This window comes from Tyto alba, unplaced genomic scaffold (assembly GCF_018691265.1).
Source record: "Tyto alba isolate M040663 unplaced genomic scaffold, T.alba_DEE_v4.0 Super-Scaffold_20, whole genome shotgun sequence".
Taxonomy (NCBI): domain Eukaryota; kingdom Metazoa; phylum Chordata; class Aves; order Strigiformes; family Tytonidae; genus Tyto; species Tyto alba.
Window position 1 is genome coordinate 8,240,905 of NW_024881283.1, and position 26,938 is coordinate 8,267,842.

General features: G+C 59.1%; 1 protein-coding gene across 30 annotated transcripts in view; it reads right to left on the reverse strand.

The window, feature by feature from the left end:
* MACF1 (microtubule actin crosslinking factor 1) overlaps positions 1-26,938 on the reverse strand; it is a 146,759-nt gene that overhangs the window by 87,257 nt on the left and 32,564 nt on the right. For 16 of the 30 annotated variants that reach the window (XM_042793749.1, XM_042793731.1, XM_042793742.1 and 13 more), the window contains exons 1-20: positions 14,051-15,073; positions 11,063-11,229; positions 9,823-9,935; positions 9,623-9,729; positions 9,072-9,191; positions 8,872-8,967; positions 8,486-8,613; positions 8,278-8,371; positions 7,327-7,481; positions 6,911-7,187; positions 6,342-6,470; positions 5,987-6,064; positions 5,665-5,826; positions 4,935-5,039; positions 4,270-4,365; positions 3,753-3,878; positions 2,343-2,348; positions 1,283-1,435; positions 641-795; positions 107-233 (exon numbers count right to left, since the gene is read on the reverse strand). In XM_042793749.1, coding sequence (XP_042649683.1) covers positions 107-233; positions 641-795; positions 1,283-1,435; positions 2,343-2,348; positions 3,753-3,878; positions 4,270-4,365; positions 4,935-5,039; positions 5,665-5,826; positions 5,987-6,064; positions 6,342-6,470; positions 6,911-7,187; positions 7,327-7,481; positions 8,278-8,371; positions 8,486-8,613; positions 8,872-8,967; positions 9,072-9,191; positions 9,623-9,729; positions 9,823-9,935; positions 11,063-11,229; positions 14,051-15,058 — 3,402 coding nt within the window. In that variant the 5' untranslated portion in view covers positions 15,059-15,073. Of the gene's footprint in view, positions 1-106; positions 234-640; positions 796-1,282; positions 1,436-2,342; positions 2,349-3,752; positions 3,879-4,269; positions 4,366-4,934; positions 5,040-5,664; positions 5,827-5,986; positions 6,065-6,341; positions 6,471-6,910; positions 7,188-7,326; positions 7,482-8,277; positions 8,372-8,485; positions 8,614-8,871; positions 8,968-9,071; positions 9,192-9,622; positions 9,730-9,822; positions 9,936-11,062; positions 11,230-14,050; positions 15,074-17,528; positions 17,622-19,295; positions 19,374-22,059; positions 22,150-23,346; positions 23,409-25,312; positions 25,662-26,938 lie in introns of those variants that run through there. The other 14 variants (XM_042793755.1, XM_042793757.1, XM_042793753.1 and 11 more) reach the window with 5 other exon arrangements.

The window sequence follows — 26,938 nt, forward strand, 5'->3', positions numbered from 1 at the left end:
CCCTGACCTTGCAGTCTCTGGTCTTCCCTTCCTCCTCAGCCACACGAAGGAGCCCGGACAGTGAGCAACACAACCCCAGCGGCAGGCAGAAAAGTTCCTACTGTACCTTTTCCATGCTGAAGCTTTGCACCAGGGTTATGTCCTTCCGCAGGTAGTTCCAGGAGATGAGGCTCTTTGTGTTCATGTGGAGCTGGTGCCAGAGAGCCATCACTTTCTGGTACAACTGTTCTATCCTGCAAGGGGAAGGAATGGATCCGTCAGTCCTGGGTCTCCCCAGCACACTCAGCCCTGTCCCTGTTAATCCACGAGCCCATCAAGCCAGTGATCCCAACCTGGCAGCCTGCAGTGAGTGAGGCTCCTGCTGTTCCTGCTGTACCTGGAGGGATCCCTCCTCCCACATCATCGTTTTCTCTTTTGCAAGCTCCTATAGCAATTGCTGCGATGGAGGCTGCAGCTGCATAACCATGAGGGATTCCTGCCCTCGCCCCAAAACAGTTGTGCCACCCGCTCCTGTCCCTCCACCCCAGCTCCTCTCCCATTCCCACCCCAGATCTGTCCCCTCCCATGCCACCAACCCCCCTCCCCATCTCCCTGCCATTGCACTTCTGGGACTCTCCCGCAGCAGAGACCAGTAAGTTACCTGCTGGCCATCTCGATGGCCTCTTTGTTGGGCGGGGGGATCAGGAAGCAGACAGAAGGCACCATGGCCTCGTTCCCTGTGGGGCTGATCACCTTCCACTTGGTCCTCTGGGAATTGTCCTCCAGGACACACTCGTCGTTCCTGCAGATGGTGATCTGCAGCGGCACCAACACCACCCAGCCCATCAGAAACCAGCAGCAGGGCTGCACACGCCTGCCCTCGCTGCCAGCTTCCCTCCTGGGGGCGAGCCTGCTCCCATAAATATATATATATATATATTTTAATCAAGCAAAACCCTGGTATAGTGCCAAGCAGTGCAGCACACTCATGTCTGGAGAGGAAGGGACAAGGAAGTTAAACGGAGTTGGCTACCACCCACGAGCTTATTTGGCTGAGGCTGATGAAAACCATCCTCTTCGGGGAAAAGGACTTTAGTTCCTGCCCAGAATAAATCTGAGACATGGAAATCTGCTCCAGGAAAAAAAAAAGCCATGCTATTTCCCTCCTTCTGTGTTCCCACTCCATTCCTGTTTTCCCTTGACAGACACGACGGAGCTCATCCTAAACCATCACGGGCGTTGCTCCCCTGCCTCTTCCCTGCTTTCCCTTTCGAAGTTACACCAACACCCTTCCAGCCCTCACCTCGATCTGCCGATAGTCACAAACAGCCTTGATGGGGATCGTGCTCTTGACAAGGTGCTCTGGGTTCCTGGGCCGGAGCTGAACGATGGTTTTGGACCGTCCCACTAGGCTGGCGACGGAGCTCTTCGACTGAATGAGCTGCTCCTTCTCGTCCTGGCAGAAAGAAGGAGGAAGGAGGGGTTGCTCGAGGCAGGGGAGAGGAGGTGTCTCCCAGGCATCTCGGCACCCCCCACCCCAACGCTGGCCTGCAAGACCTACACTGGGGTCTTAAGGGCTGAATAAACACATCGGGAGGATCCTGCTGCCCTAACGGGATGGGAAGAGGGGTTAGGAGATGGGATGGAAGGGAGAACGGACTTCAACTCGGAGTGGGACCTCTCCGATAACTCCCACTGCCCTGCCAAGTCGCATGCACGCCTCTGGCTCTTTTGCTGCTTGGCCAAGAAAACATTTTCTTTCAAAAGGGAAAAAAAGAGAACACGGCATACACCAAAATTAAAATCCCAGGAAGTGTTAAGGGGCCAAGAGCAGGACAAGCTCTAGCCCAAAGCTGCGGACATTTAGTTGTCTGGAGGCGAGACCACAGAAGCATGCTCCCTTTTCTAAAGCAAAGGATGAAGGCATGTTTAAATCAATGGCTGGAATGGTGAAATGATGAGTTATGCGGATAAAACATCTCAGGAGAAGGGGCTAGTGGTGGAGTGATCGCACAGGTCTCTGGGTTTGGGTAGAAATTTGCCAGTTGGAAGAAGATGCTGCGTAATTGATTCCCACGAGTCCCTGCTGGGTTCAGTGATGGGACAACGCAGGGGACTGGTGGCAGAGCTCCCCTGGAACAGTCTCCAGCACCGATGGAGACTTGTGCGGATCACGACACTGGCAGCTCGTGTGATTAGTGGCAGCTCAGCCCGTTCTGGCTGCAAAAGTTTAAAAAGGGTCCCAGAAAAATGTTCTCCCTCATGCTTGGTACTCTCGGGGTTGGTTAGTGTGCTAACAACAGTGGAAGATAACTTAATGGTAAAAAAAGAAAAAGAAAAGAATAAATGATTAAATAAACTACCTGTGCCTGTCCCAGGGAGCATGATTGAAAGAAATACAACTTTAACTTATTAGGTAAGAAAGAGTAATATAGCTGAGCTCGGGGCAGCTGCCCCGGTCCTGAGATCGTGGCCACTCTCCGGCTGCCCGGACGAGCCTCTCCCACCCCAGACGGCGCCTGCCAGACTCCTGGTGTTACTGGGCTCACAAATATGGACCCCAGGAGCCAGGCTGGCTTCTGCGCGTCCTGGCAGGGCCGGAGGACAACCCCGAGACCATGACAGAGACGACGGGAGCCCCCAGGCCTCCAGCAGAGAAGACGGTGAGAGCCCTAGCCCCGCTGATGCACCCAGCACGAAACCCAGTAACAGCATCCCAGCTTCACCGGGGACACGCTGGAGGTCGGTGGTGCGCACTAAGAGCAAGCCCAAAGCAGCCTCTTGCCTCCACACACTCAAATGTCACCTCCTGGCACTTCCACCAGCGGCTCAGCAGCTGACCCACAGCCCAAATCCTCCCCCGTCCCTGGTTTCCAACACCATTCGACGCTTTGCTCCCTGGGTTTTGGTTTTAGGCTGTTTTTTTGTTTTTTTTTTGTTTTTTTTTTTTTTGTTTTGTTTTGGTTTGTTTTTTTTTGTTGTTTGTTTTTGGTTTTGTTTTTTTGTTTTTTCAGGTCAATTAGGACAAGAAGATCACAGCGCAATTGCCCATCGTCTGCTCCCTGCTGCGCCGCAGCTAAGCCAGGCCCTGCGTTCGGAGATCAGCGCTGCCGAGCCCCCGTCCCCGTGAGCTGCCCTGGCTCTCCCCCCACCGCCACGGCGCCGTGGATTAACGTGGGATTTGGTCTGGATAAAGCTCAAGCGTTTCTCCACATCCCACTGTGCTGCCAGCAAGCACCAGCTCAAAAGCAGCAACAGGAGCATCCTACGGGCCCTGCGCAACGGCTCTGTCAGCGGAACGCGACCGGCTCGGCGCAGACCGGGATGGCATGATGGGCACCGACGGGGAAGGACCAGCTCAGAGGTCAAGCTCTGAGTTTGCACAGACAGCTCCCGCCGCCTGCTCTTCACCCCGAGGATGCAGAAAGACGCCGGGACGGCGCCTCTAAACACAAGCGACCCATCGGTCGTGGTAACGACCGAGATCCGGCCGCCGCCGGCAGCGTTGTGCCCAGCCTGCACACACACACACACACCAACCCCCCCACTCCCCCCACCACCCCGGGCCACCTACAAACACATGCAGCAGCTCCCAGAGCATCGACCGAGGTTGGGGAAACAAACCACGAGACACGAAACCGCGTCGCTGTGGGAATCAAACTGAGCCCAGTTTTCCCCGGGGAAGCGAGAGGTGCCCCAAGCAATGTTGCAGGACCGGAGCAAGAAGGCCACCCGTCACCCGCCCAGGGCGGCGGGGGTGTCAGAGAACCCACCATGGAGTCCTGCAGCAGGTCCTCCAGCCGCGTCAGGCTCGTGTTATGGTCGCAAGAATACTTCCTTTTGATGGAGTCCTGCAGGTTGCGCAGGTAGGTCTCCGACTCCCGGGCATCGCTGAAGAACTGCAAAGGCAAATATAGGGGCGGGGAGTGGGTGAGTGAGGGGGCAGGTCATGGAAACCCACACGAGTCCACCGAGCAGCCCGCAGCGCGGCGAGGGACCACCCCAACATCTCAACCAACAGCTCCTGGTGTTATTCTGCCCTTAGGGCTGCAAAGGCAGCGAGCATCCCGCGTGGATGGCCAGGACTACGTGGAAGTTGATCCCTTTTGCCCTAGCGAGACATCTCCAGAGAGCAGCTAAGGAGGAGGAGATGATTCAGGAGAAAGCAGCCCCCATGAGCGCTGCAAATCCCTCCTTCCCTCTTCCCCCCGGGGAGCAGCAGCGTATGAAGCTCGTGCAAGGATGCAGCTGAGGGTGACCAGGGAAATTTGGGCTGCCCCTCCCAAGTACCTGGAAATAGGCGGCGTTTTCCTTCACATGCTGTTCCACACACAAGCAGAGCTGCTTAATCCACTGCCACTGCGTCTGCACGGCAGCACTGTAGGCCTGAGAAACACACGCACCGAATGGTGATGAATAATGAGCATTTAGCAGCCAGGAGGGACACAGCTATAGCCAGGGGGATGTACATAAACGGGCAAGATCTGGCTGCAACCGGGGGGGTTTGGACACGGGCACAAAGAGCAGGAGACAGCAGACCCTGGACCAGCAATACCGGGGGCTGTGGCAGGCATGGGTTTGCTTTCTCTCACTCCAGAAACACCAGGGAGAAACATGTCCTTGCACTTCACCACCACGGTTTTCCTGCAAACCAGGGGAGCTGAGGCCATCCCCCTTGCCGCAGGAAAGACTCATGCTCTGTACAGGCATATCCACGTCTTAATTTGAGAAGGGGATTATTTGGGAATGGCCTTGAGCTTCTCATTGCACTCCCCAAAATAAAACAGCTCTATCACTGCACTGATGTCCTTCTGCCACCATGAAACACTTTCTCAGTCCTGGCTGCCCATAAGGGCACCGTGGGGTGGGAGAGCAAGTTTCCCAATCCCAGGTGAGAAGATTTCCTGCCACCTGATTCTCAGGGCTTCTCCCGGCTCCTCCATGCACCCGCTCACCTCTACAGTTTGCTTGGCTGGGTGGTTCTCCAGGGACAGCAGCTCGGCTGTGTCTTGGAGGGAGCGGAAGATGTCCTGCTTCTCTTCCAGCTCCGTCGTCAGCTCCTGCAGGAGGGACACAAGCAAAATCCAAATCTCAGTGACGGGAAGCAGCCGCACTTGGAGCACGTGTCTGACTAACACAACACGCCGCCTGGAAGTGCTGCAGTAAATCCCAGTGGATCCCAGGGAAACCAGCACGGCTTATGGGAGCACCACTGCCGATTCCCACCGGGACGCCTCCTGTGCTCCAAACACACGGGGCAGATGTAACACGGATACTGGAAACCTGCCTGGGGATCCCTTCAGTTCCAGACAGTGTGATTGTGGAAAGACAGCAATTTATTTATACTGCTTTAAAAAGGAATCAATTTTCCTCTTTAGCTCAGACTTTTTTTTTTCCCCCGCTAGTTAGAGATGCTTTTAGTACCAAATACCACTAAAAAGACATCTTTTGATGCTTTTTAGATTGAAACTCGATTGAATAACACTTTTTTGCACTTTCTGCTCTAGGAAGAGCTCTTTCACCAGCTGCACTCAAGAGCTACGAGCTCGGTGACTTGGGAGGGAGCAGCCAACCTCCAGGGACTTCAGGTCTGTTGGTAGCTGAAGGTCCCACAGTGGATCAAAGGCAGCAGCAGCACAACCAAGAGAGCACCCACCCCAGCAGCCCAGCCCCAGGGTCACTCACCGAGAAGTAGTTTTTCTTGGCTGCAATGTTGGGGTTGTTGTCGCTCCAGTCGTAGGCCAGTTCCTCCTCCTCCTTCTCATTCAGCCAGATGAGCTCAGCAGTGGCCCGAGACACAAACCCGTGCAAGCTCTGGAGGTGTCTCAGCCGGAAGCTCGAGGTTTCCTGAACACAAAACGAAGCGTGATTCCTCTTCCCTGCTCTGAAAGCGACCGGTTTCTTGCTCCCTCCCCGACAGTGGAGCCGGGATGCTCAGGAGCAGGGTGGCAGGGACGGACCCTGCGCTCCCAGGACAGTGCTAGAAGCCCACTCAAAGCCCACTCACCATCAGCTTGCAGTACTGTGTCTCCAGCTTGCCAAGCGTCTCCGTGTAGCTCGCGCGGAAATTCTGAGACATCTTACCCTGAGGGATGAAAAATGCTTTTGTTACCTGACACAGGATGGCATCACTTGAAGCCCCATCTCCAGATCTTTCTCCCCAGCTCTGTGTGAGCAAGAGGAGATGGAGAGGATGGCTCAGGGCAGCAGCCTCTTGCACCAGCCTAGCGTCAGTTCAGAAGCTCTGTCCTTAAAAAAATACCTCTGCCCCAGGCATCTTTACCCCCAAGAGCCAATCCCAACGCCCTCACCTTCGCATACACGTTGTGCCACACACTGTCACCCAGCCCACGCCACCGTACCTCGTACATCCTGGCCTCCTTTACGCTGGAGCCCAGGTCCTCCACGCTGGTATGGACGTGCCGCTGGGTCTCCAGCTGGGTTTCCACGCTCGGTAGGTCGGTCCCCCACTCTGCCCGCTCCAGTCTCATCTGAAACAGGCCAAGAGGTCCAAATCAGCACTCCTCAGCTGCAGGAGCACATCTCAAAAGGACATGAGGGCAAGGAGACCTCCTAGCTCACTCACGAAGGAACCAACACCACACCAGTACTGGTAGAAGATCCTAAGCCAGTGCTCCAACACTGAATGATTTCTGGGACAGACTACACAAGCTTCACAGCCCCGTAAGACCAAGGGACCGACTGCATCAGTGCAGATTTGCTTCCAAGTTCGAAAGGACCTTCTGATACCCACTGCTCAGCAGGATCACAAGAGAGAAAACCCAACTCAAAACAAAAGCGTCTGTGCTCTCCAGAAACCTTGAACCACCAGAGCAGTTATTCACAGGCAAAGGCAGGAAAAAGCCCAGACCAGCTTCCAACCTTCCCACCTCAGCGTGAGCAGAGGCAGAGCCAGAGAGCCAGCACTCACCTGCATTTCCTCCACCCAGGCCAGCAACTCGTACACAAACCGGAGGCTGCCTTCATCTTCAGAAGAGGAGATGGCCACCAGCTCTGTCCTGGTCATGGGCTTCCGGAACCAGGAGGCGGAGGAGGTGTGCAGCCCTTTCGTCAGGGACTCGCCCTTCAGCTGTGTTGTGCTCAGCGTGGAAGGGGGCACCAGCTCCAGGGTGGAGAAATGGCCTTTTCTGTACAGGTTAGTGCATTCCAGCCGCAGCGTCACCAGCTCATCTTGCAGCCGCATGATCCTAGAGGAGCAAGCAAGGCACAGATGAGAAGATGCACGCACACTCCCTCCTTCCCCACAACAGAGCAGGGGAGCCCCGTCTGTCAGCCCCTGACCACGTTCCTCCACCCACAAGCCATCTGGGACGTGGCCCCTCTCACCTGAACACCAGCTCCTCCAACTGGTAGTAGTTCTCATCCCGAAGGATCTGCACATCCACCTGGAGCTGGCGGATGAGCCCCTCGCACTCCTGCAGATACACGACCACGTCGGACTCGTACTGCACCGGCTGGCCCGACTCCAGGTGAGCCGCGTCCTGCACCGAGAGAGAGGAGACTGAGGGCTGGGCCCCCTCCGCCCTGGCACGGGGGCAGAGAGAACACGATAGCAGCCCAGCATCAACTTTAAGACCAAAAAAAACCCCTTTTGATCCACAAGCTTGACTTGAACAGAAAAACATGAGTTCAGCACTCACACCACACCCTGGACATCCCTTTTAGAAAAGCTCCTACAGATGAACTGAAAGCATCTAGTGACAGATGGGCTCCTGTGCTTAATCCCATGGACAGTCACTTAAATGTGCATCTCATTTCTTGCTTGGGTTTAACCATTTTTAGCTCCCGACCCTTAAATCTCTTTCTCCCAAAACAAAAAACCCCTCTTCAGAAACCTGTTCCCTACCCAGGTAGCTACAGTCTGTATCTGAGTCCTTTCTACCAGTCTCCTAGACAAATAAAGCAGATCTGGGGGGCTTTAAGCCTCATTACACAACAAGCCTTCCCAAAACTGCAGTTCTCCTCCAAGCCAGCACCTCTGCAGATGCCCGACCTTGCCAGCTGCATCCCCAGAGGCAGCCTGCTGCACGGCAAGGCCAGTCCCCTGCCCCACTGTCCCCAGGGTCCTCGTGTCACAGATCACCAGGTATCCACCACCGCCCCCACAGCCCCTCTGGGGTAGGCTCAATGCCAGAAGAGAAAGGAAAGCTGTCCAGGGGAACCCACCACCCCACGCAAAAAAGGGGGAAGAGATGGGCATAAAAGAAGAGGCAGGGAAACAAAACCATAAATAAAAATATTACAAGGGGGGAAAATAACACCCCCCCACACACTTACTGCCTGCAGCGTGTTCTTTGCGAGAGTGAGTTTTTCTTCACAGCTCAGAGCACCATTCTGGATCTTGTTAGCGATTTGTAGCAGCAATTCCAGCCTGCGGTGAGAGAAGGACAGAGAATGAGAGGCAGGCTTTGGGACATCCCTCCAGCCAGGGCAGCAGGGGATGTCCCCGCAGGGGGACTCTGCCTGCCGCGGGCAGAGCACCCACCTCTCCACCGCCGGCCGCAGGAGCTTCTCGCGCTCCAGCATCTCTATGATGAGCTTGCCCCACTCCTCCTCCACGTCATTGGGGTGGTACCCCTGGGGCAACTTGATACGTCCAAATTCAATCCATACCTGGGGAAAACATCAACAGAATGGCATTTCCAACCTCCTCCTCGAGCTGGCTAGAGAGGGATTACAGCAAGGAAAGAGGGGCTATAAGGCAACAGCTCTGCCTCCATTCCTGCAGCGCGCCACTTGCTACATCATTTACCCTGAGGGTTATTTCCAATTCTCCATTCCAAAATAAACCTGAACTGAGGACACTTCAGTCTTGCTAAAAGCACAACACCCCCCACCTACAAGCCTCTGGGTAGGCACGATGACACTTACCTCTAACAGTTTGTAGAGCTCCTCTATCCTTCCTTTTTCCTGCTCTTTTGCTGGGATTTCAGTTTCCTTGAAGTGTATGTACTGGTTATAAAGTGCCTGGGATGAGAAAGGCTCATCACAAACCACCCTGGGACTGTCAGCACCCAGCTCTCGACACCGAGTACACGGGACACTGCGGATGTACCCTGTCCAGGACCTACCTTTAGCTCTACAGGGTTCTGGGGGAAGGATTTATCTGACATGAGTATCGTGTGCTGCTTGATCCAGGAGATGAGGGACTCCACGCGGCTCTGGTACTCCAGCCACCTCGAATCCACCTCCTGCGGGGCGAGAGCAGCCTTGCAGAGCACTGCCGGCAGGCAGGTCTCCACAGGGGAGAGGCAGAGCCCAGAGGGAACCAAGGTCAGAGCTACAGGGTGGATCATTTGCCGCTGCCTCCCTGCTGTGATGCCATCCCAGGTACAAGAAGGAGGAGGTAGAAGATTTCTCCTTCCAAGCTGCTCCCTGGAAGCCAGCTCAGCTTCCCTGTGAGCTCAAAACCCACGGCAAAACCTGCAGAACACCACAGCCCTACAGCACACCAGCGGTTCACAGGGCAAACACACTAATGGGGAAGCTCCTTCCTCCCCCCAAGCCTCTTCCACCCCTCAGACATCTGCTACAGTGGAAGGGGAACCTCCAAACCCTCCCCGCAACAACCAGCTGCCTCCCAAATCGCTGTCCCAGCCTCCCAACCCGTAGCGATGCTTACGATAGCGCTGATCCCTTCTCCTCCCTCGGGGACTTTGGGAAAGGCATCGTAGATTGAAGACACATAAGTTATCACGGATTTCTCATCTGGAGAGGGGACATCCACGTCTGGCAAGGGGGAAGCAGAAAGGCAGTGAGGAATGGGAGCGGGCGGAGAGGTCGGGATCTCCCCACACCAGCTGTGTCCCCCCGGCCGCCCACCTTCGGCATCCAGCAGCCGCGTGACCCCCAGCCGCTCGGCGATCTCAAAGGCCTGCTCCAGGTTCTCCCGGTTACTCTGGATCTGCACCCTCTCCATGTCCACCAGATCCGGCCTGCAAGACATGCGCCAGAGTCACGACGTCGGCAAACAGCGCCAGGTACCCAGGGTAGAGCACCCCAGACGGGCGCCGCTGCCGCGGTTGGCTCCCGAGGGCTCGTCTGAGCCCCTGTCCCAGGCTGGTGGCTTTCTGGGCTGCAGCACCTCCCCAGCTCGTCCCTTTTGGGATGGGGATGTTCAGGCTGTGAAGGAAAATATCTTGTGCTCCTCTGGGAACTGCCCTTTCCAGCACCCGCTCCGTACCCAGCGTGCCAGACCAGGACTGAGAGCCCTTCCTGGAAGAAGCTGCATGAAACAGCCCCGAGGTGGGGTGGCTGCATCTCCCTGGAGGACACGGGCAGAGCCCTTTGCCAGCCCTGCGCCGGGAACAGACCACCACCAGCAAAACCTCAGCACAGACGAACCACCAAGGAGCCCAGCAGAGCCAGGAAAATCCCAACCTCCGCGCACGGCGAGCCTACTGCCCCCCATCTCCTGCCTGCAGGAGCCTGGTGTGTCCTTCCCTGCTAAACCCTGCCCGCTCCTCCCGGCCCCGAGTGAGCCCAGAGCAGCGCAGGAAGGCAGTGCTATTTCCAGCTACCAGGAGATGCTTTTCTCACGGGGGCCTTTGCTATTCTCTCGCAGGCTCTCAAGGTCATGCCAAGTCCCCTTGAGCAAAGTAGCCAGAGCAGGAGCCGACCCAACGCTGACTCGCTGCCTGCGCTGAGCGGGTGGAAGGTGTGTGGGGCTGTGCTGCCTCTCAAGGAACAGCGAGGTTGAATTGCTGCTCGGGAGAGCTCTGAGATCCTTGGAAGAAAGCACGGATGGAAGTGCTGCGCTTCACAGCGAGCGGAAAGGGCAGCACTAACACGTGAAACACTGCAGAACTCCCAGTTTAAAAGCTTTTCGTTTTTGCCTCTCTCCCCAACCTCATTCAAGATGTTTTTTCTTGTATTTGTTGCTCTTCCCATGCATCCACCCCACAGGTATCTGGCAGAAGACACGATTTCCAGGTAAAAGAGACATTGTCCCCTGCAAGCCTCACCTACGTCTCCAAGCTCTCCAGACCATCACCAACCCCCGGGAGGTCCCCAGCCCTTCCTCCCACCCAGACGATGCTCTCCACTGCTTCTTCCTGCCTACCTGTATCTGTGGATGAGCGCGTTGAACATCTTCCCGTCGCTCCAGCACGATGAGAAGTTGGTGCACTTCACCCCGATGTAACCCGCTGTCACCTTCTGTGTCCACAGAAGCAGCTTCTCCTTGGCCGACATATCCCCCGACTCCCCGCTGATGTAGATGTCGGAGATCTGCAAGGAAGCGGCACAGCCATGGGGGGATGTGGGAGGAGGAAAGGCTCCACCAGGCACATCCAGTTTCTGTGAACTTGGCCGAGACCTGGCAGCTGCCAGGAAGGGCAGGAAGAAACTTGGGGGTCACCGTCGGGCGGAGGGGACCCCACAGCCAACAGACGTGGGAACGGACCTGCAGGAGAGCACCGGGGTGCTGAGGTGGGGCATGGTTCGGGCGGACTGGAGATCCAGGCAGGGCAGGGGGGCACAGCCGTTTGCCAACCCCATTTCCCAGGGGCATGAGGCGTTGCTTGGCCACGCGTGCAGCCCAGTCTGGCCCAGTCCAGCCCAGTCCTACCAGCACGGGAGTCGCCACCGCCAGACCCCGGCTTCCGACCACCGCCGAGCCCACCGGAGCCGCTCCTCTGCCACACGTGCTCCGAGCAGCCCGCGGCACACCCCAGCAAGTTACACCAACACCCCCCCCCCCAGAAATGCTCATGCACCCTCCTGTCCTGCACAAACCCATTTTGCTGCCCACTCCTGCCCAGCACCCGCTGTGAGGAGCCCCAGCACCCTCCGACACCCGGGTGCTCACCCAGGAACGGTCGGCCCCACCCAGCAGCACCCATGGGCGAGGGAGCGCCCAAGAGGGGATCACCCGTGACATCCCTCACTGGGGCCACCAGCACAGTGGGGGTGCTCCACCCGGAGCATCACGTTGCAAAAAACACCAGTTTTAAGAAATGGCAAACGGCGCTTGGAGGTGCTATTTGAGAAGACGCGTGGGGCGGAAGTTTCTCTCCGACCTCCAGCCAGCGGAGCCGCTCGGAGCGGGGCCACTGTCTCCATCCCCGGGGGAAAGGGGAGGCTGGGGAGAAGGCTGTGGCATCCCCCCCCCCACGCCTCGCTGTGCCTGGGGAGGCAGGTCCCAGGGGGTGCTGGTGGCGGGGGGGTGCCGTGACCCGCTTCCCCAACAAAAGAGACCATCGGTCACAGACCCCTCTCAGACAGACGCCCAGGGCTGGCTGCGAATCCCAGACTCGCACGTGACGAAACGCACGTGTCTCCGCATGCCAGCATATTTCTGATTGGCACGGCTTCTTTCCCCCCCCCCTCAGCTCCCCAATTAGTACAATTAACCCCCCCCCCCCTTAATTAAGGGGCAGACAAAGGGGAGGATGTGAGCTGCTCGTATTTTCCGGGGGGCGCCTGTGGAAAGGCAACGCAGGCTGTTTGCTCGCTGGATTCCTCCTCCCGTCACTGCAGGGAGAAGGTGTGCCAGGACCCAGCCCTGCCCACCGCCCCTCCAAGCCCCCTCCGCCCTGAAAACACCCAATTGCTTTATCCACCACCACCCCACCCCCCAAAATACACCCAGTTGGGTGCTGGCATCGCACAGACCCCAGCTGCCAGCCATTCCTTTGCAGGCAGGAGGCAGGGACCTGCGGGATTAGCTGCCTCTCCCGCCGGCGGGGAGGATGCTGCCGAGGCGCGGCGAGCGACGGTGTAATTGGTATGCTGCAGCTCACCTCCCTCTCCCCAGCCTGATACGCTCATCACACACAAAACTGCTCTTTGTCAGCCGCCGCCACACCGCCGGCGCTGCCTTTAACTCCTCCAGCCCCGGGGCCGGGTTTCCTCAGGTTCCTCAGGGATGCCGGGAGCCAGCACCCAGTGGCAGAGCCAGGATGGATAGGGTGATGAGCTGGGCGAGCAGCAGGATGGGATCCTCCACGCCTGCAAAGGGCAAGGAGGGACCCACAAACCTCCTCCCGCCCAGCACCCCTTATTGAATACCCAGCAGCTCTTAATTAAGAGCAGAATGAAACCTTCTGTGAACCGACCCGTGGGCTGTGCCCCACCTGGGCTCTCCAGTGCCGCTGCCCATCGGGGAGCTCCTCGCAGCACCCCAGCTCAGATAAATCCTTTATTTTTAATCATTCACACAGCCCTGGGGTTCTCCAACCGCTGGGCCTTTCCGCGAGGGCATCCTTGCAGGGGACCCTCCTAGAGATGCGCTTACAGAGGTGCAGGATGCGGCCACCAGCTCCACCCTCCTTTCTTCACATGTCTGTGTCAGGACAAAGATTTAGGGAGGCACCGGCGAGAAGAGAGAGCGGAAACTCGCAGGACCCGGGGCCAAACCCTTCCAACATCAGCCTCGCGCATCAAGCAACCAGTGGCGGGATGCTGAAGGCTGGACGGTGGCTGTGACACTGGTCCCAAGCCGACAAAGTTATTGGGGGCCACAGCACCTTTTCCTGCCCCTCCAACCACGCACGTGCCCTGAGGCGCGCAGAGCTTGGCCAAACCCAAGGGCGCCTTCAGCCCACCCTGTCACCCCCAAAGAGCGACCTCCAAATAGCAAGACCAGGCTCCGAAATAACATCACTGTCCCCTCCTCTTCCTCTTGGAGCCCCCTCGAAGCAGGCAGAGTCCCCACACCTCCACGTTCACCCGCTGCCGCCCTCCTGGGAGCTGAGTGCGGGCAGCAGGAAGGGGACACCCCAAAATTGCACCCGACCGAGCAGCCCCAAGGGGACGTGTGACCACCGGCCGCACCCACCAGCTCCAACGAGAGCTGCTCTCTGGCCACCCGTGCCAGGAGCAGAGGACAGGACACACCGGTCCCCAGGAGATGCTTTCCCGGTGGAGATACTCGGAGGGGAAAAGGCTTCGGGAGCTTTCTGCACCAGAGTCCTCCCGCCGGCGCTCAGCCTGAGATTGCACCTCGCTGAGATGACCATCCCCAGGGGCCACCAGGATCTGGATCCACCACCAGGTTCCCCCCCCACCCCGCTCCAAAAAGAGGGCGAGGGTACACGCAGACACTGACCATTCCTCCGGCTGTCCCCGAGCTCCCCCTCCAAGCCCGGCCCTCCACAGTGAGCCTGCGACCACCTTCAGAGGGAGACGCCGTGGTGCCACCAGCTCCGGCACCCTTGGCCGGCCGGCGTGCCGGGTCGCTGCCGTACCCCGAGGAGCTCCGGGCCGCGCCGCCGCTGCGCCCGCTGAAGGTGGACGGGCTGCGGGAGGCCGGCAGTCCATGCCCGTCTCCCTCCCCGGCCCGAGACGACGGCAACCCTGAAGTTCTCCCCACCCCGGGGTTTTCTAGCTGATCCACCATAGGGGACGGCGTAGAGAGCTCCGAAACGGTGCCCGGCTCTGCGGAGGAGAAGCAGGTCCACGCGGCGCTGGAGCCGGGATTGCTGCCTCCTTTCCCCCAGGCATCCAGGGCGCTGCCGGCCTCCGGCTCCCGGCTCTTCGCCGGCTCCTCGCCGGCCACGGTGCTCACCGGGGACAGAAGCCCCCCGGCACGGCCGTCGGTCCCCCCGTGCAGGGGCAGCAGCACGGCCCGGCGGCTGCCCGTGCCGCTCCTCTGTAGCTCGACCAGCCGGCTCACCGCCTTCTCGCAATCCTTCTCGGCCGGGTTCTCCAGCAAGCGGGCGATGACGGTGGTGCCTTCCTCCGGGGAAGCCCCCGCCGCACCCCGCCGCCGCGGCTCCAGCACCAGGCGAGCTTTCTGCACCTCCCCCTGAAACCGCTCCTTCACCTGCACGATGAACCCGGGGGGCAGGGCCGACGGGTTGGGGTCCCCCCCGCGGTGCCAGCTCCCGGCGGGCTCCTCACCTCCCTCCTGCCGGGGGGCCGCCCGCGACTTCAGCCCCTCCTCATCCTCAGCCACCTCCAGGGCCGGGGGCTCCTCCTGCGGGGCTGCCTCCGGCATCGCTTTCCTCTTCCCCCTCCGCCTCCGTTTAAAGCGAACCCTTTTTTTGGGAGACAGGGGCGCCTTTCCCACAGCTTTTTCCTTCGGCTCTTTAACGCAGCCCAGAGAATTCCCCATCTCCTCCTCCTCCTCCTCCTCCTCCTCAGTGCCGGCAGTAAGGCAGCTAAGCGAGTCGCCGGCTCCCAAATAAATCCCAAGCTGGGCTTCATTGGATCAAACGCACGCCATACACCGTGCCGCGGGCTGCCCCTCGCCGCCGCTCCCTCCCGCCAGCCCTGCTGCTGCCGCCGCCGCTCCAGACAGCCATCTTACAGCCTGGGCGCTGCGAGAAGACAAATTCAAAGCATCTCACTGCAGTTCAGAAATCACTTGACCTAAAAGCAGGGGGAGCGGGGATTGGCTGCGGCATCCTTCTCTCCAAATATGAGGTAATTGGAGCACGGCCCTCGCCAACACAAACAGGGAGCAGGAATCGGGCGGCGGAGCGGGGAGGGGAGTGGGAGAGGGTGGGGAAGAGCGGGAGAAAAAACACAAAACCCAGGGAAGGTTGGCAAAGGTAGCATAAAGGAAGGGGTGGGAGAGAAATGGGGGGGGGGGGGGTGGGAAAAATCAGGGAGGAGTCAGAGCGTCTCTGCACGCACACCAACGGAGCCGCCGAGCTGCTGCGCTGGCTCCCGCAGGGGTGTTGCTCCCCAGTTGGGGAGGTTTGCTCCTTAATTTTTAATGCCAAGAGCCCCAAGAGACCGGCTCACGTGCCCACCCTCCTGTCAGGCTCACCCAGCTCAGGGCATGGAGGGGCAGCCCAAGGTGCCCTGGGAACCTCAGTATTGCTTCAGGGAGCTGGAGCTGTGGGGTCCCAACAGGCTACGGCAGCGCCAATGCCCCCCCGTCCCAGCCTGGCCCCACGTCGTGCCTCCTTCCTGCAGCTCCTGCCCCAAACGCCGCCGAGGGCAGGGGTTCAAGGAGCATGCAGCATCCCAACTCCGCTCGCCAGCTCAGAGGGACCACAGCAGGGTAACACGCACCGAAAGCAGGGGTGAGGCAGAAAATGGGGAGCAGGGGGTAGAAGGACGGGGGGACTGAACTCAGCCCCAGCGAGCAGGGCTGGGAGGGGAGAAACACTGAACGAGGAGCAACCCAGGAGATGACTAAGGGACACGGTGACCCCAAGAGCTCCCAGGGCATGGGGGGCAGCCCCCACACCTTCACCACTCCAGCTCCTTGCAGAACTGGCAGTGCCCGGGCTCCGCACGGGCACCAGCCCACCCCAAACCTCTCCCCAGGGCTCTCCCAGCCGCCTGCCCCCAGGCAGCGGCACTGGGACACGGGAGATTAAGAGGTTCACAATGGAGCTACAACCCCAGAAAAAATCCCGTTAGCGCAAGCGGGGAGAGGACGCACAGGCTCGCCGGCACCAGCCCAGCTCCCCAGGGGGCCCCCTCATCCCCCACCCTGTCTCCCACGACAGGGTGGCACTGTCCCCTCCCAGCTGGGCATGGAAGGGACCCAGAACCTCCTGATCTCCCTTCCCTGGTCATCGGCAGCAGAGGATGCACCAGGGCAGAGCCACCCTGAGGACAGTGGGGACAGGATGCCACCAGCCACTGGAGATGACGGTGACTCATCAGCATCCAGACCCTGCTCGACCCTGGCCGCTTCCCAGGGCCAAAACACCAGCACAGCACCTCGTCAGCAGCCTTACACCCAATTTATCCCCATGCTCCCCGCAAAAGCCTCTCGCCAGGGCGGTGCCCATTCATCCTCCAAAAATTAAAATCTTCCTTACGAGGTCTCAAAGCCAGCGTTAGTCTCGTCTGGAAGATGCCAGCGGGGACGCAGCAGGGAGCCGGGAGGCAGCAGCTCCCACGGGCTCGGTCCCGCAGCGGAGACGGCCCCAGAGCTAACGCCCCATCGGTAACGAGCGGCTGACAGGCAGCACGGCGCAGCAAGCCCCACGTGCCAACGCGCTGGTGGCATTAGGGGCCACGCAGCATCCCCCTGAGAGCACCAAAGCTACAAGCGGATAATTTGAGGCTATTAAAGACCCGAGACCCTGTATTGCAAGAGCATTTATAGCACATGATCGGTGGAGATGGTCTTATTCATGTTCCCCAGTGACCCAGCTGGGTCAGAGAGTTTCTCCCGTCCCTGCCCTGAGCTGCTGTCACGCAGCCGACATTTTCCATCCCAGCGAAAGATCCTGTGGCTGCACCGACCGCCCAAAGGGCCGGGAGCACCACGGGATAACAGCCCCACGTGAGTGGGAGCTCAGCCTGGTCCCCCCTGCAGCCCCCTCCGAATTTGCTCTCCCTCCAGAGGCTTCAGCTGAGCAAACAGCTACTGGTGCCAACCGGGAGGCCGCTGCACACAAACCGTCCTTAATGATTTCATTATGTAAATGATGAGAAAAGGGTGCTGCTGTTCTCTGACACCGGTCTCCATGACACCACAACGTGTGTTGATCCTCCGGACCGATCGGCGTGCCAAGTATCGCCACGAAACACGCGGCGAGACGGATGCCAGCGCTCGGGGGAGTCAACGCGCTCCCGCCCCGAGTCCTTCAGCAAGAATCGCTCGTGAGACCTACCTGGAAGTGGAGGATGATCGTCCATATGAGCCCCAGGGTGAGCTTGGGGTTGCCGTCCGTAATGTCATCATTGCGAATGTTCACCAGCTTCACCTGGAAGAGAAGCAACGGGGTCAAAGCTCCCCATCAGCCTCGCCCGCAGAGAGCAGGGGGACATGTCCCCAACCACACTGTCCCCAAGGGCCACCCCCCCAAGCACTCCGGTAGGGAGTGGACACGCAAGATCCCAGCTTTGTCCCCAAAGCCCTTAGCACTAGTGCATAATTTAATAGCTACAGACCACAGAGCATGGTTAAAAGAGGTTGGCCAAGCTTTAACTCCCTCCTGGGTTCAAAACCAAGCTGCTAACCAATCAGCCCGAACAAAGGCAGAAACACCAGCGTTGCCCTCGCTGAGGGTCCCTCCCCAGCACCCCCCAAAAGCCCCCATCCTGGCAGACTCCGGCCCCACGCAGTCCCAGAGCTGTTCCCTTCCACCTGCTTTGCTCTAGGGCTGGTTTAAACGCACATGCAGTCCCTGGACTGCACGGAGATGCAGCACCGGCACCACCAACCTCGGCACTTCCAGCAGCTGCAAACCAGAGCGGTGCTGCCCGGCTGCAGCTCCTGCTCTCCTTGAAGCCGCCTTCCCAAGAGCTGCCACGTGCTTTGGGCTCTTCTTCCCCGGTGGGCTCTCCACAGGGGGACTCCCTGCTCCCCACCACTCCACGGGGCCCCACGATCAAGTCTCTAACAGAAACGTCTGGGGTGAGATGTCCCAGCAAGGCCACTGCCACTAGGCCATCACACTTCAAAAGAAAAAGGTGTTTCTTCCAAGTAGAGAAACAAGCTCCCAAGAGCCCCCGGCAAAATGTCTCTATTTTGGGGCTGGGGAGAAAGAGGAGGTGGGGCTGGAAGCAGTTCACCCTCCCTGGAATGGAATGCTCAAATTTCTTCAGTGCCCTCAGGCGAGCAGAGAGAGCGAGAGAAAAAAGTCTCTGCTTCAGCATGAACTGGTACAATTTATCATCATCTCGGCATATCTGGGGAGCATCGCGGTGGGGAGACCTGACCCAACAGGCGGAACAGGCCACCCGGCCCTGGGGGTTTCACCTGTAGAGCCAACAAGTCTCAGGATGCATCCCACTGCTCCGGGCGGGATCTGCCCAGGGGTGCGCAGGATTCCTGGTCTCTGCCTGCTGCGGAGGCTCTGCGGGGTCAGCACCCCCAAAAGCCCTCCGAAAACCCAAGGGTGCTGCTGCCCAGGGGCCCCACGCGAGGCCGATATGTCCGTGCTGCCGTCTGGAGGGGTGATGCCACACAAAGAGGCACCCGACTGTGCCGGCGCCGAGGCCACGGCTGCGGGGGGGGGGTGGAGGGGGTGGGGGGGGTGAGCAGAAGCCAGCTGCCACATCTCCCCCAAAGTGAGTGGGAAGGTCTAGATGCGCCACAGCCACCCATCCCCACTGCTGGGATCTGCCGGGGAGCCCCCAGGCGAGGCTTTCGGGGCTCAGAAGTGACTGCCTGTGACGTTTGCAAACCTTTTCCTGGAACTGAAGTCCGGTCCCTCATTTTGATACTAGTTTTTGCTCCGCATGGGTGGTTCTGAGAGCGCACAATGCCTAAGGGAGAAGTCCCCTGACAGTCATCCTCAACCAGCACCGCGGGGACGGGCACACCCCTGGCACAGGCTGACGCTGCTCCTCGACATCATTTCCGAGCCCCAGTCGGGAGAGAGAACTGCAAATCACCCAGCTCTGCTTCTGGATGAGCCTAAATCAGCCCTTACCTGTCGCTGCTTCAGGAAATCCAGGGCAATCTGCACATTCTGCAGCCGGTGGAAACGCATCCGCCCCTTCTCACGCGGCTGCAAGAGAGAGGCGGCAGCTTTAGGTCAGGCTTGCGGGGCCGGGCGGGCAGCACCCCACATGCACAGCCACCCCTCACATGCCCCCTCCCCCCGGAGCTGCCTGCAGCAGCCCCCACCCCGTGCTCAGCGTGCTGGTGTGACCCCCCCGCACCCCGTGCACTCCACACATCTCGCTCTATCTTCTTGCTCTGGAAGCAGATAAAGTCATTGCACGATCCTGCTCAAAGAAGGTGAAAAGGCCACGGTGGGACATGGAGGTGGGAAGCCCCTGAGATCTCGACCTCCTCTGAGACGCCGAGGGTCTGCGTCCAGGCTCTGAGCCGGGCACTGCAGGGCTGCTGCCAGGGCTGGCTCAGCCTCCGAGATCCCAGGGCAGATTGCACCCACCCCATGGTCAGCCAAACAAGCTGGGAAGCAGGCTCAGCAAAGAGCGATTTACTCGAGCGGGTACAGAGTCCGACCCATCCAGGGGGGAAGCAGAGGCATGTCTGCTCTGCAGCAGGACACGGGGACCCAAGCAGGGACCAGCTGCGAGTCCCCACTGATAGCAGAGAAACCCCGACCTCAGCATCAGCCCTGGAAGACCCAGCTCAGTCCTCCCGCATGCAGGCAGGGGCTGTCGCGCCAGGTACCAGCTCTGCACCCTCGGGGAGGAGAGAAATGAGCTGCCCTGGGCTGTGCTCATCACCACTGCTGCAGGCGGGGGGGGGGGGTTTCCGAGGCACCCACCGGCAGAGCCGCGGCCGGGGGAAGGCTACGGGATGCTGGGTCTGCTCTGAATCAGTAGGAGGGGGAGGATCGACGCCCAAATCCTGGTCTCAGCCTCAATATGAGGTGCCCCCAGGATGCTCTGAACTGTTAAGGACACCCCAAGTCCTCTGACTCACCTCCCCTCCTCAGCCTGAAGGGGAAGAGCTGTCCCTGCAAGGGGAACATCTCCAGGGCTGCCCGGCAGGGAGGTGCTACAGCCCCTGCTCCTCCCGCGCTGCTCCAGGTTGGGGGGGTGACACTGCACAAGGGAACCGTCACCCAGAGCAAGGTGGAAAACACACCTTCTCCTACACCTGAGCAAGGTTTTGGGGTCTGGCCCCTTCAGGGTAACTCTTGGTTGGGGCCGGGCTGCGCTCGCTCCCACCTCCGCTCACATGCACGGGGTTTGCTGGTCGTGCCCCGGACCCCACGGTGGCACCAGCCCCCCCCCCACACACACACCCCAAGAAGGTGCCTGTGCCCGGAGCCTGTCCATGCAGTGCGAGGTGAGCAGCCGTCACAGCAGCCCCCCGTCCCTGTCCCCTCCCGCCCCGTGGAGGGGACACATGCTGTCACACCAGGTGGGTGGCGTGCCCTGACTGCAGGCCGACACTGCAATGCACGCCCAGATAATCCAGTTAAGGTGAACACAGCCCGGTAACGAACCGCGGCATCATCGGGTGCCTCTCTGCTCTTAGAGCTCCTCCTCCTCACACCCTCGCTCGGGGCGACCCCCCTGGGCGAGTTGGGTGGGTTTTATCAAAAAACCCCCGGGTAAAATTGAGGTGAGGGGAAGGTCGGAGCCCCCAGCAACGCTGGGCTGCACTGGACTATCTGACGGCACCCCAGTGTCTGCCAGGGATACGCTGCGGCCGGGGCTGTCCCAACCTACTTCTTCATCATCATCATCTTCCTCCTCACGCTCTTCGCTGCTTGCACGGCACCAGGCCGGCGCTCTCACCAGGCGAAGGCTCCTCTGAGCTGGCGGCTCTATTTGCTAACGAGGATGGGAGGGACAGCGGCGATGGGAGGGTGACACAACAGGGAGACAGAATGGAAACCAAAATGCAACACCCAGGTAGAAGGGAAAAAAAAAAAAAAAAAAAAAAAAAAAAAAAAGGGTGGGGACGAAGGCAGCTGGATCTCCAGCACACCCTGGGCTCAAGCACAGAAATTTCCCCCTGGCTTTGAAAGCCGAAGGGAAGGGAAGAAAGCTGTCTGGATCACAAGTAGCTTGATTCAATTTTTCAGCCCCCACAAAAACTGATTTGGCATCCCTGGAGGGTAACGGAGGGAGTTAGGAGATCTTTGCCCAGATCCTATTTTAGGGGAAAGCTAAAACAATTCCTGCTGTGCTACCCTGTTGCAGGAATTGGGATCTTCCCAGAGCTGAGTGAATGTGTCAGTCTGAGAAGGAGGAGGAGGAAGGAGGGGGACTCTACGATGCTCAAGGCACGGGAATAGGTTTGCAGGAAGAGACTGCTACAAATCCCGCGCGTGCAGGAGCCGAGCACGGCACAGGAGTGTCAAAGCTGAGCTAAACCTGCTGGGCACGCTGTCGCAGAAACAGTTTTAGTCAAAGCCACTATTATCCGTTATTTTAAATATAGAGCCAAATCTAGAAGATGACGGCATGCAAGCCTTCACAAAAAGAGGGCTCTACCCAGGGCACCATAATCCAGCAGCTTTAATCACAGGCTTTGGTGGTATCCAAGAGACCAGCCTGGGGAACACGGGTTTGAGTGAAAATAAATAAAATAAAAATGATAAATCATAATAGTAATAAAAGAAACAACGACAGACATTTGAAAACAAAACTACGGCATAAGAAATGACAGCTGATGGCTGGGAGAGGAGGGGAGCAGCGGGGAGGGCGGAGGGGGGGCTCGGCGGGGCGCAGCAGCAGCACCGCTGCCCAGCCCTGGGGACTTACCAGCTTCACCCCAGACAGCACCTCCAGGAGGGAGATGAGGTTGTGGCCGTCTCGCAAGTCTTCGTAGAGGTCGTTGATGTGCTTGCGCACCTGCGGAGAAGCCAGGGAGGAAAAATCACCAGATTCGCTCGCCCTCCTGCGCTCTCCCGCAGGAGGAAGGCCGCCGCGCCTGCGAGCAGACACCTCCCTCCCAGCCGCACCCCTTTAAAACGGTTCTTCCAGAATCACGGCTAAGGAAAGCAGCCTCCCGTCCCCCCCCAACGACCCGGCAGAAGCTGCTGCCGATTGTACACACGAAAAATCAAACTGTTAAAGCCACCCGCGTCTCCAGGCAATCCCCTGCGGATCTCTGCAGGGAGGGCAGCTCAGCCCTGCCGCGGTGGTTTCATCGCTTACGCTCCCTCGCAGCCTTCTCCCAAAACCTGGCACCCGGCTCCCACCCGAGAGCAGGGGAGGTTTGCACGGGGCAGCGCGGCTGCGGGAGCAGGCTGACCGCAGGCAGCCTCTGTGCCTGCTCTGCCCCCCGGGACACCCAGACCTTGTCCTGGTGTTTTGCTCAGCTGGGAAGCCCCAGATGTTTTTTTTTTCACAGCAGCCTCAAGATTTTTCTTTTTTTTTTTCCTCCTTTGCAAGACTTAGAAAGTAGCCAAAAGCTCGACACAGAGGTTTGCAAAGCTGGCAGGGAAATACAGCTGTGACATCTAATGCCCAAACGACTCTTTTTTAATTCTTTGTTTTTGGCAAATGGAAAATTAATTAAAAACCACCTGGCATTAACCACAAAAACCAGGACACATGTTGCGGTGCAATATTAATCCCGCTTCGCTATTTACAGCTGCAAGAACCTCCTTTCACATACTTTGGGGCTCCTCTCCACACAGGAGCATTCCTCAAAAGACAAAAAAGCCCTGGCAAGGGGGGGTGCAAGGGGGGAGCAGCCCCACGCTGGGATCCCCTCCTTAACCCCAGCTGCCCGCAGCCCTGGGGCGGGAGGATGCCCAAGCCTCGTGTAAAAGCAAGGACGGGGTGCTCAGGAGGCAAATGTAATAAAAAGGGCTGTGTGGTGATGTTACAGTGCCCTCCAAAGGTACCAGCACATTTCCACCGCAACGGGCTCTGCTCCAAGTACAGTTGCGTATGAACACTCAAATCCAATGGGAAAATTCCCAGACCAAAAAGAAAAAAAAAAAAAAAAATGTAAAAAGGCATTTATCTGCCAGTCCTGAGCCAGAACAGACAGACAGACGGTTGTTTAACCGGCTTTCTAATAAAATACATGACTCTTACCTTCATCAAGTGTTTATTGACCCATTTAGTGAAGGTTTTCTTTTGGACTCTGTCCCGCTCATCTGTCAAAAGAAGACAAAGGCAGCTCTTGGTCAGTGTTTCTCATGCAGAAACTCCAATGACTTTGAAATGAGGGGAAGAGACAGAGGAATCGCCGCCGGTGCCAGGACCGCCGGACGGATCCTGCGCCCGCGCAGGGGAAAAGAAGCTGCCTGTTCATGGGTTACTGCGGGACGGGGCCCTTCATGCAGCTCCGACGTCTCGCTCGGGCAGGGAGGTAGGAGCATCCACACAGCCACAGCAAAATACACTGCTTTTTGAGGGGGGGAGAATAGTGTCATTCAAATAAAAGCAGTGCGGATGACTGGGATGGGTACTGGTGCAGCTGGCAGCAATAACTGAACGCCCAAAATGTGTCCTCCCCAGCTGGGACCCCAGCTTCTCCTCATCCCCCCTGAAGGCAGTGCAGGGAGGGACGTGGGGTTTGCCTGAGCCCCCCAACTTTAGGAGGGTGTTCCCCGCCCCTGCCCGCTTCCAAAAGGCTTCGACACATTATATAAACCCCAGAGGTGTCCCGTAACAGGCCTCTGCCAGGCGGTAGCAAGCAGCGTGTGCAATTAGCAGCTTATTCCGTTGCTGTATTTTTGGTTCATTGGATTGTCAGGATTTACTGTTTATTTCTGTCCCGTGGCTCAACCAAGGGTGCCCTGGCCAGGCACTGGGAGCTCCGAATGCTGGTTGGGGCAGGGTGACAACGTGGGTGCCATCCCCAGGGGGTCCCTGTCCCCGGGGAGCAGCAGGAGTGGCCGCCAGCCCCCCGGGGTGACAGGATGGGAGATTCGTGACGACGCCAAGGAGCAGTGTGGGATGGGGGAGCTGTTGGCAGGCTTTGCCCTGTCTGTTCTTAGTGCAAGAAATAACATAATGTGAAAAACCAATGCCAAGCAGGCAAAATGAGAGGGCATGAGGTGAGGCCACACCACTGGAGGGTCCCACGGGGGTCCCACTCTGCCCCCCACCTCCCCACGCCCCGGCAGTGAGGAGGGCTCAGGGCAACCCCAGCAGGCAGCCCTGTGCCAGGTGGGATCGCCTGGTTTTAACAACATCATCTCAGAAGAAATGGAGTGCCTCAGTACCGACCCACGGCACGTGATCCCAGGCTCCCGAGAGCTGCCCCGTCCAGCCCAGGGGATCCCTGGGATAAAGTGGGAATGGACGAGCCCCCTGCTCCAAGTCACCCCTTTGACAGCACAGTCCACCAAGAGGAAGCACCCCTTGCTTTTGTTTTAAGCCAAAAACCAAGACAAGGGAGAAAGCCAGCATCTCTCAGCCCGGGCTACCCAGCCACACTGTGTGTCCCGCCTGCATGGCCCCACATCCCCTTTCCCAAGGTAGGGGGGGTCACTGGGGGGGGGTCCCTGCACTGGCTGGGCAGCCACAGCCCCAGGAGCCCTTGGGGAAACCTCCCCACCTCTCATTCCATGTAGATTTGAAAGCACCATCTAACATCCCTCCTCCTCCTCCACCCCAGGGCTTCCCCCATCAGAAAGCACCGCAGTAAAACACGTGGCACGCCGCCGGCACGCCACCTCCCCTGCGTCCCGCTCCGTCCCCCGGCCGAGGCATGTAACCAGGTACCAAAAACCATCCACGGGTTGAACCACGGCCACCCTCGCTCCCCAACCCGCCAGGCTCCAGCCTCGGCACGGCTTCCCGGGCCGATGCGGCCGAGCCGTGGAGCTGCCGCCCAGCCCCACGTGCAATAGGAAGCAGCGTCACCCCTACGTGTTTTTAGGGACCTTTCCTGTACCTGACCCTCCCTGGAGCCGCGGTGCTGGGTCCCTTCCCAACCCTGGCGTTAATTCGGGGTGGATAAAGCTCGAGCTGTTCCTCGGGCACGGCGCAGCGCCGGCGGCACGGTGGGGGCTGCCTGCACGCTGGGAAGGAGAGGGCAGCGGGTACTAACCGATGCAGCACATCCGGCACACCAGGCAGGCGCTCAGCCCCCTCTTCTCCCCGGAGAGATGCCGCCTCTCCATCGCCCGAGCCCGGGATGGCGAGCTCCGGGTCACCGCCAAGCAGCGGCTGCCTCCCGGTTCTTGAGGAAGGGTCTTCTGGCAGCACCACCCGCTCGCCGACCTTGGCCCCGGCGGGTGGGTGACTTTCTCGGCCGCAGCTCCTCCCACCGCACCACTTCCTACACCAGTTGCTCCCAGCGCGGGCACCGGCCGTTCCTCGTCCGGGGCATCGCCGCAAACCCCGCCGCGACGTCAAACGGCAGCTTCGCCCCCGTTTCCCTTTGCTCCTCGCGCTTCCCCTGCTGCTCCCAGCCACAGCAGCAGCTCTGTGCCAGCAAAATCCTCACCGGCCCGTGGTCCCAGCGGTCGGCAAAGCCGCTCGGAAAGCTCCCAACAAGAAAGGGCAGAGCTGCTCCCTCCTGCAAGCGAGCAAGAAGGGGTGCGGAGCGCGGTGCAGCTCGCAGCAGCAGAAAGTCAGCGGGCTCGCCCCGCAGAGCCGGGCACTGCCCCGCCAGCAGGCTCTTGGCTTGTTTTCCCTTGTCTTGTTTTCCAGTTAATTGCACCAGGGACGGGAAGGACAATGCTGGGCTGTTCTCCCCGCTCCCGCCCGCCTGCCTGCAGCTTCTTCCCAAATCATTTCCCCAGTCTGAAGCGGCAGAGCCGGGACCCGGCCGCAGCCCCGCTCGGCACGCAGGGAGATAACGGTGGCCTCCTTATCACCACCTCTCTTCCTCTTCTTCTAAATATAATTCCCCCCGCAGACCTTCTGCCGGCAGGAGCCCCGCCGCCCCGGCCGGGAGGGCGAGAGGAGCTGGGCTGCTGCCGGGGGAAGGTGGGAGCGTGTCCCCGAGCATCGCCGGGAGCACGCGGGGACGGGGGCACGTCACCGAGTCCTGCGCGGAAAGTCTGTGGCCAGGCACCTCCAGCACCGGATCCAGGGGGCACCTGCAAGCCCACGGCTCCTTGGCACGCTCCCTCTTCCCATCTCCTGCAGAAATAGGGGGGTTTCCTTCTTTTTTTTTCGCCCCGTTTCATCACCTTTGGGTGGTTCCTGGGCTCTAACCAGATTACACCTCCCCACCCCACAGCCGCACTATCGTCTGAGCTAATAATAATGCCTGGTTACTGCTTACTAACGCCATTAATGCATGGCAAGCTTATCTCCCCCCAGCTAATCTTTTCCAGAGTCACCCCGATAAGCAACTTGTTGCAACCCCCCCATGCTTGTCCCCTCCCCTGTCTAGCAGGGGTTCGCTGGCCCCAGCCACCCAGAACCACCTTGTCACCAGCCAGGGACGGCGAGCAGAGGCGACGGCCCAGGCAGCAGGCAGGCAGGGGACGGCCAGAGGGAAGGTTACGGTGGCGAGAGGAAATCTGCACCGTCCTGAAGATGAGCCAGCAGCAAGCCAGGGCTGGAGAGACCGACTGCGGAGCCTCGAGTCCCCTCGCACACAGGGCATGGAGCAGAGGCTGGTGGCAGTGACACAGGGAACATCGGCAGCAAACAGCACCGAGCCTCCTCCCAGTAGCACCAGGGAAAAGCACGCTCCTGAACCAAATGTGCCCGCGGTGCC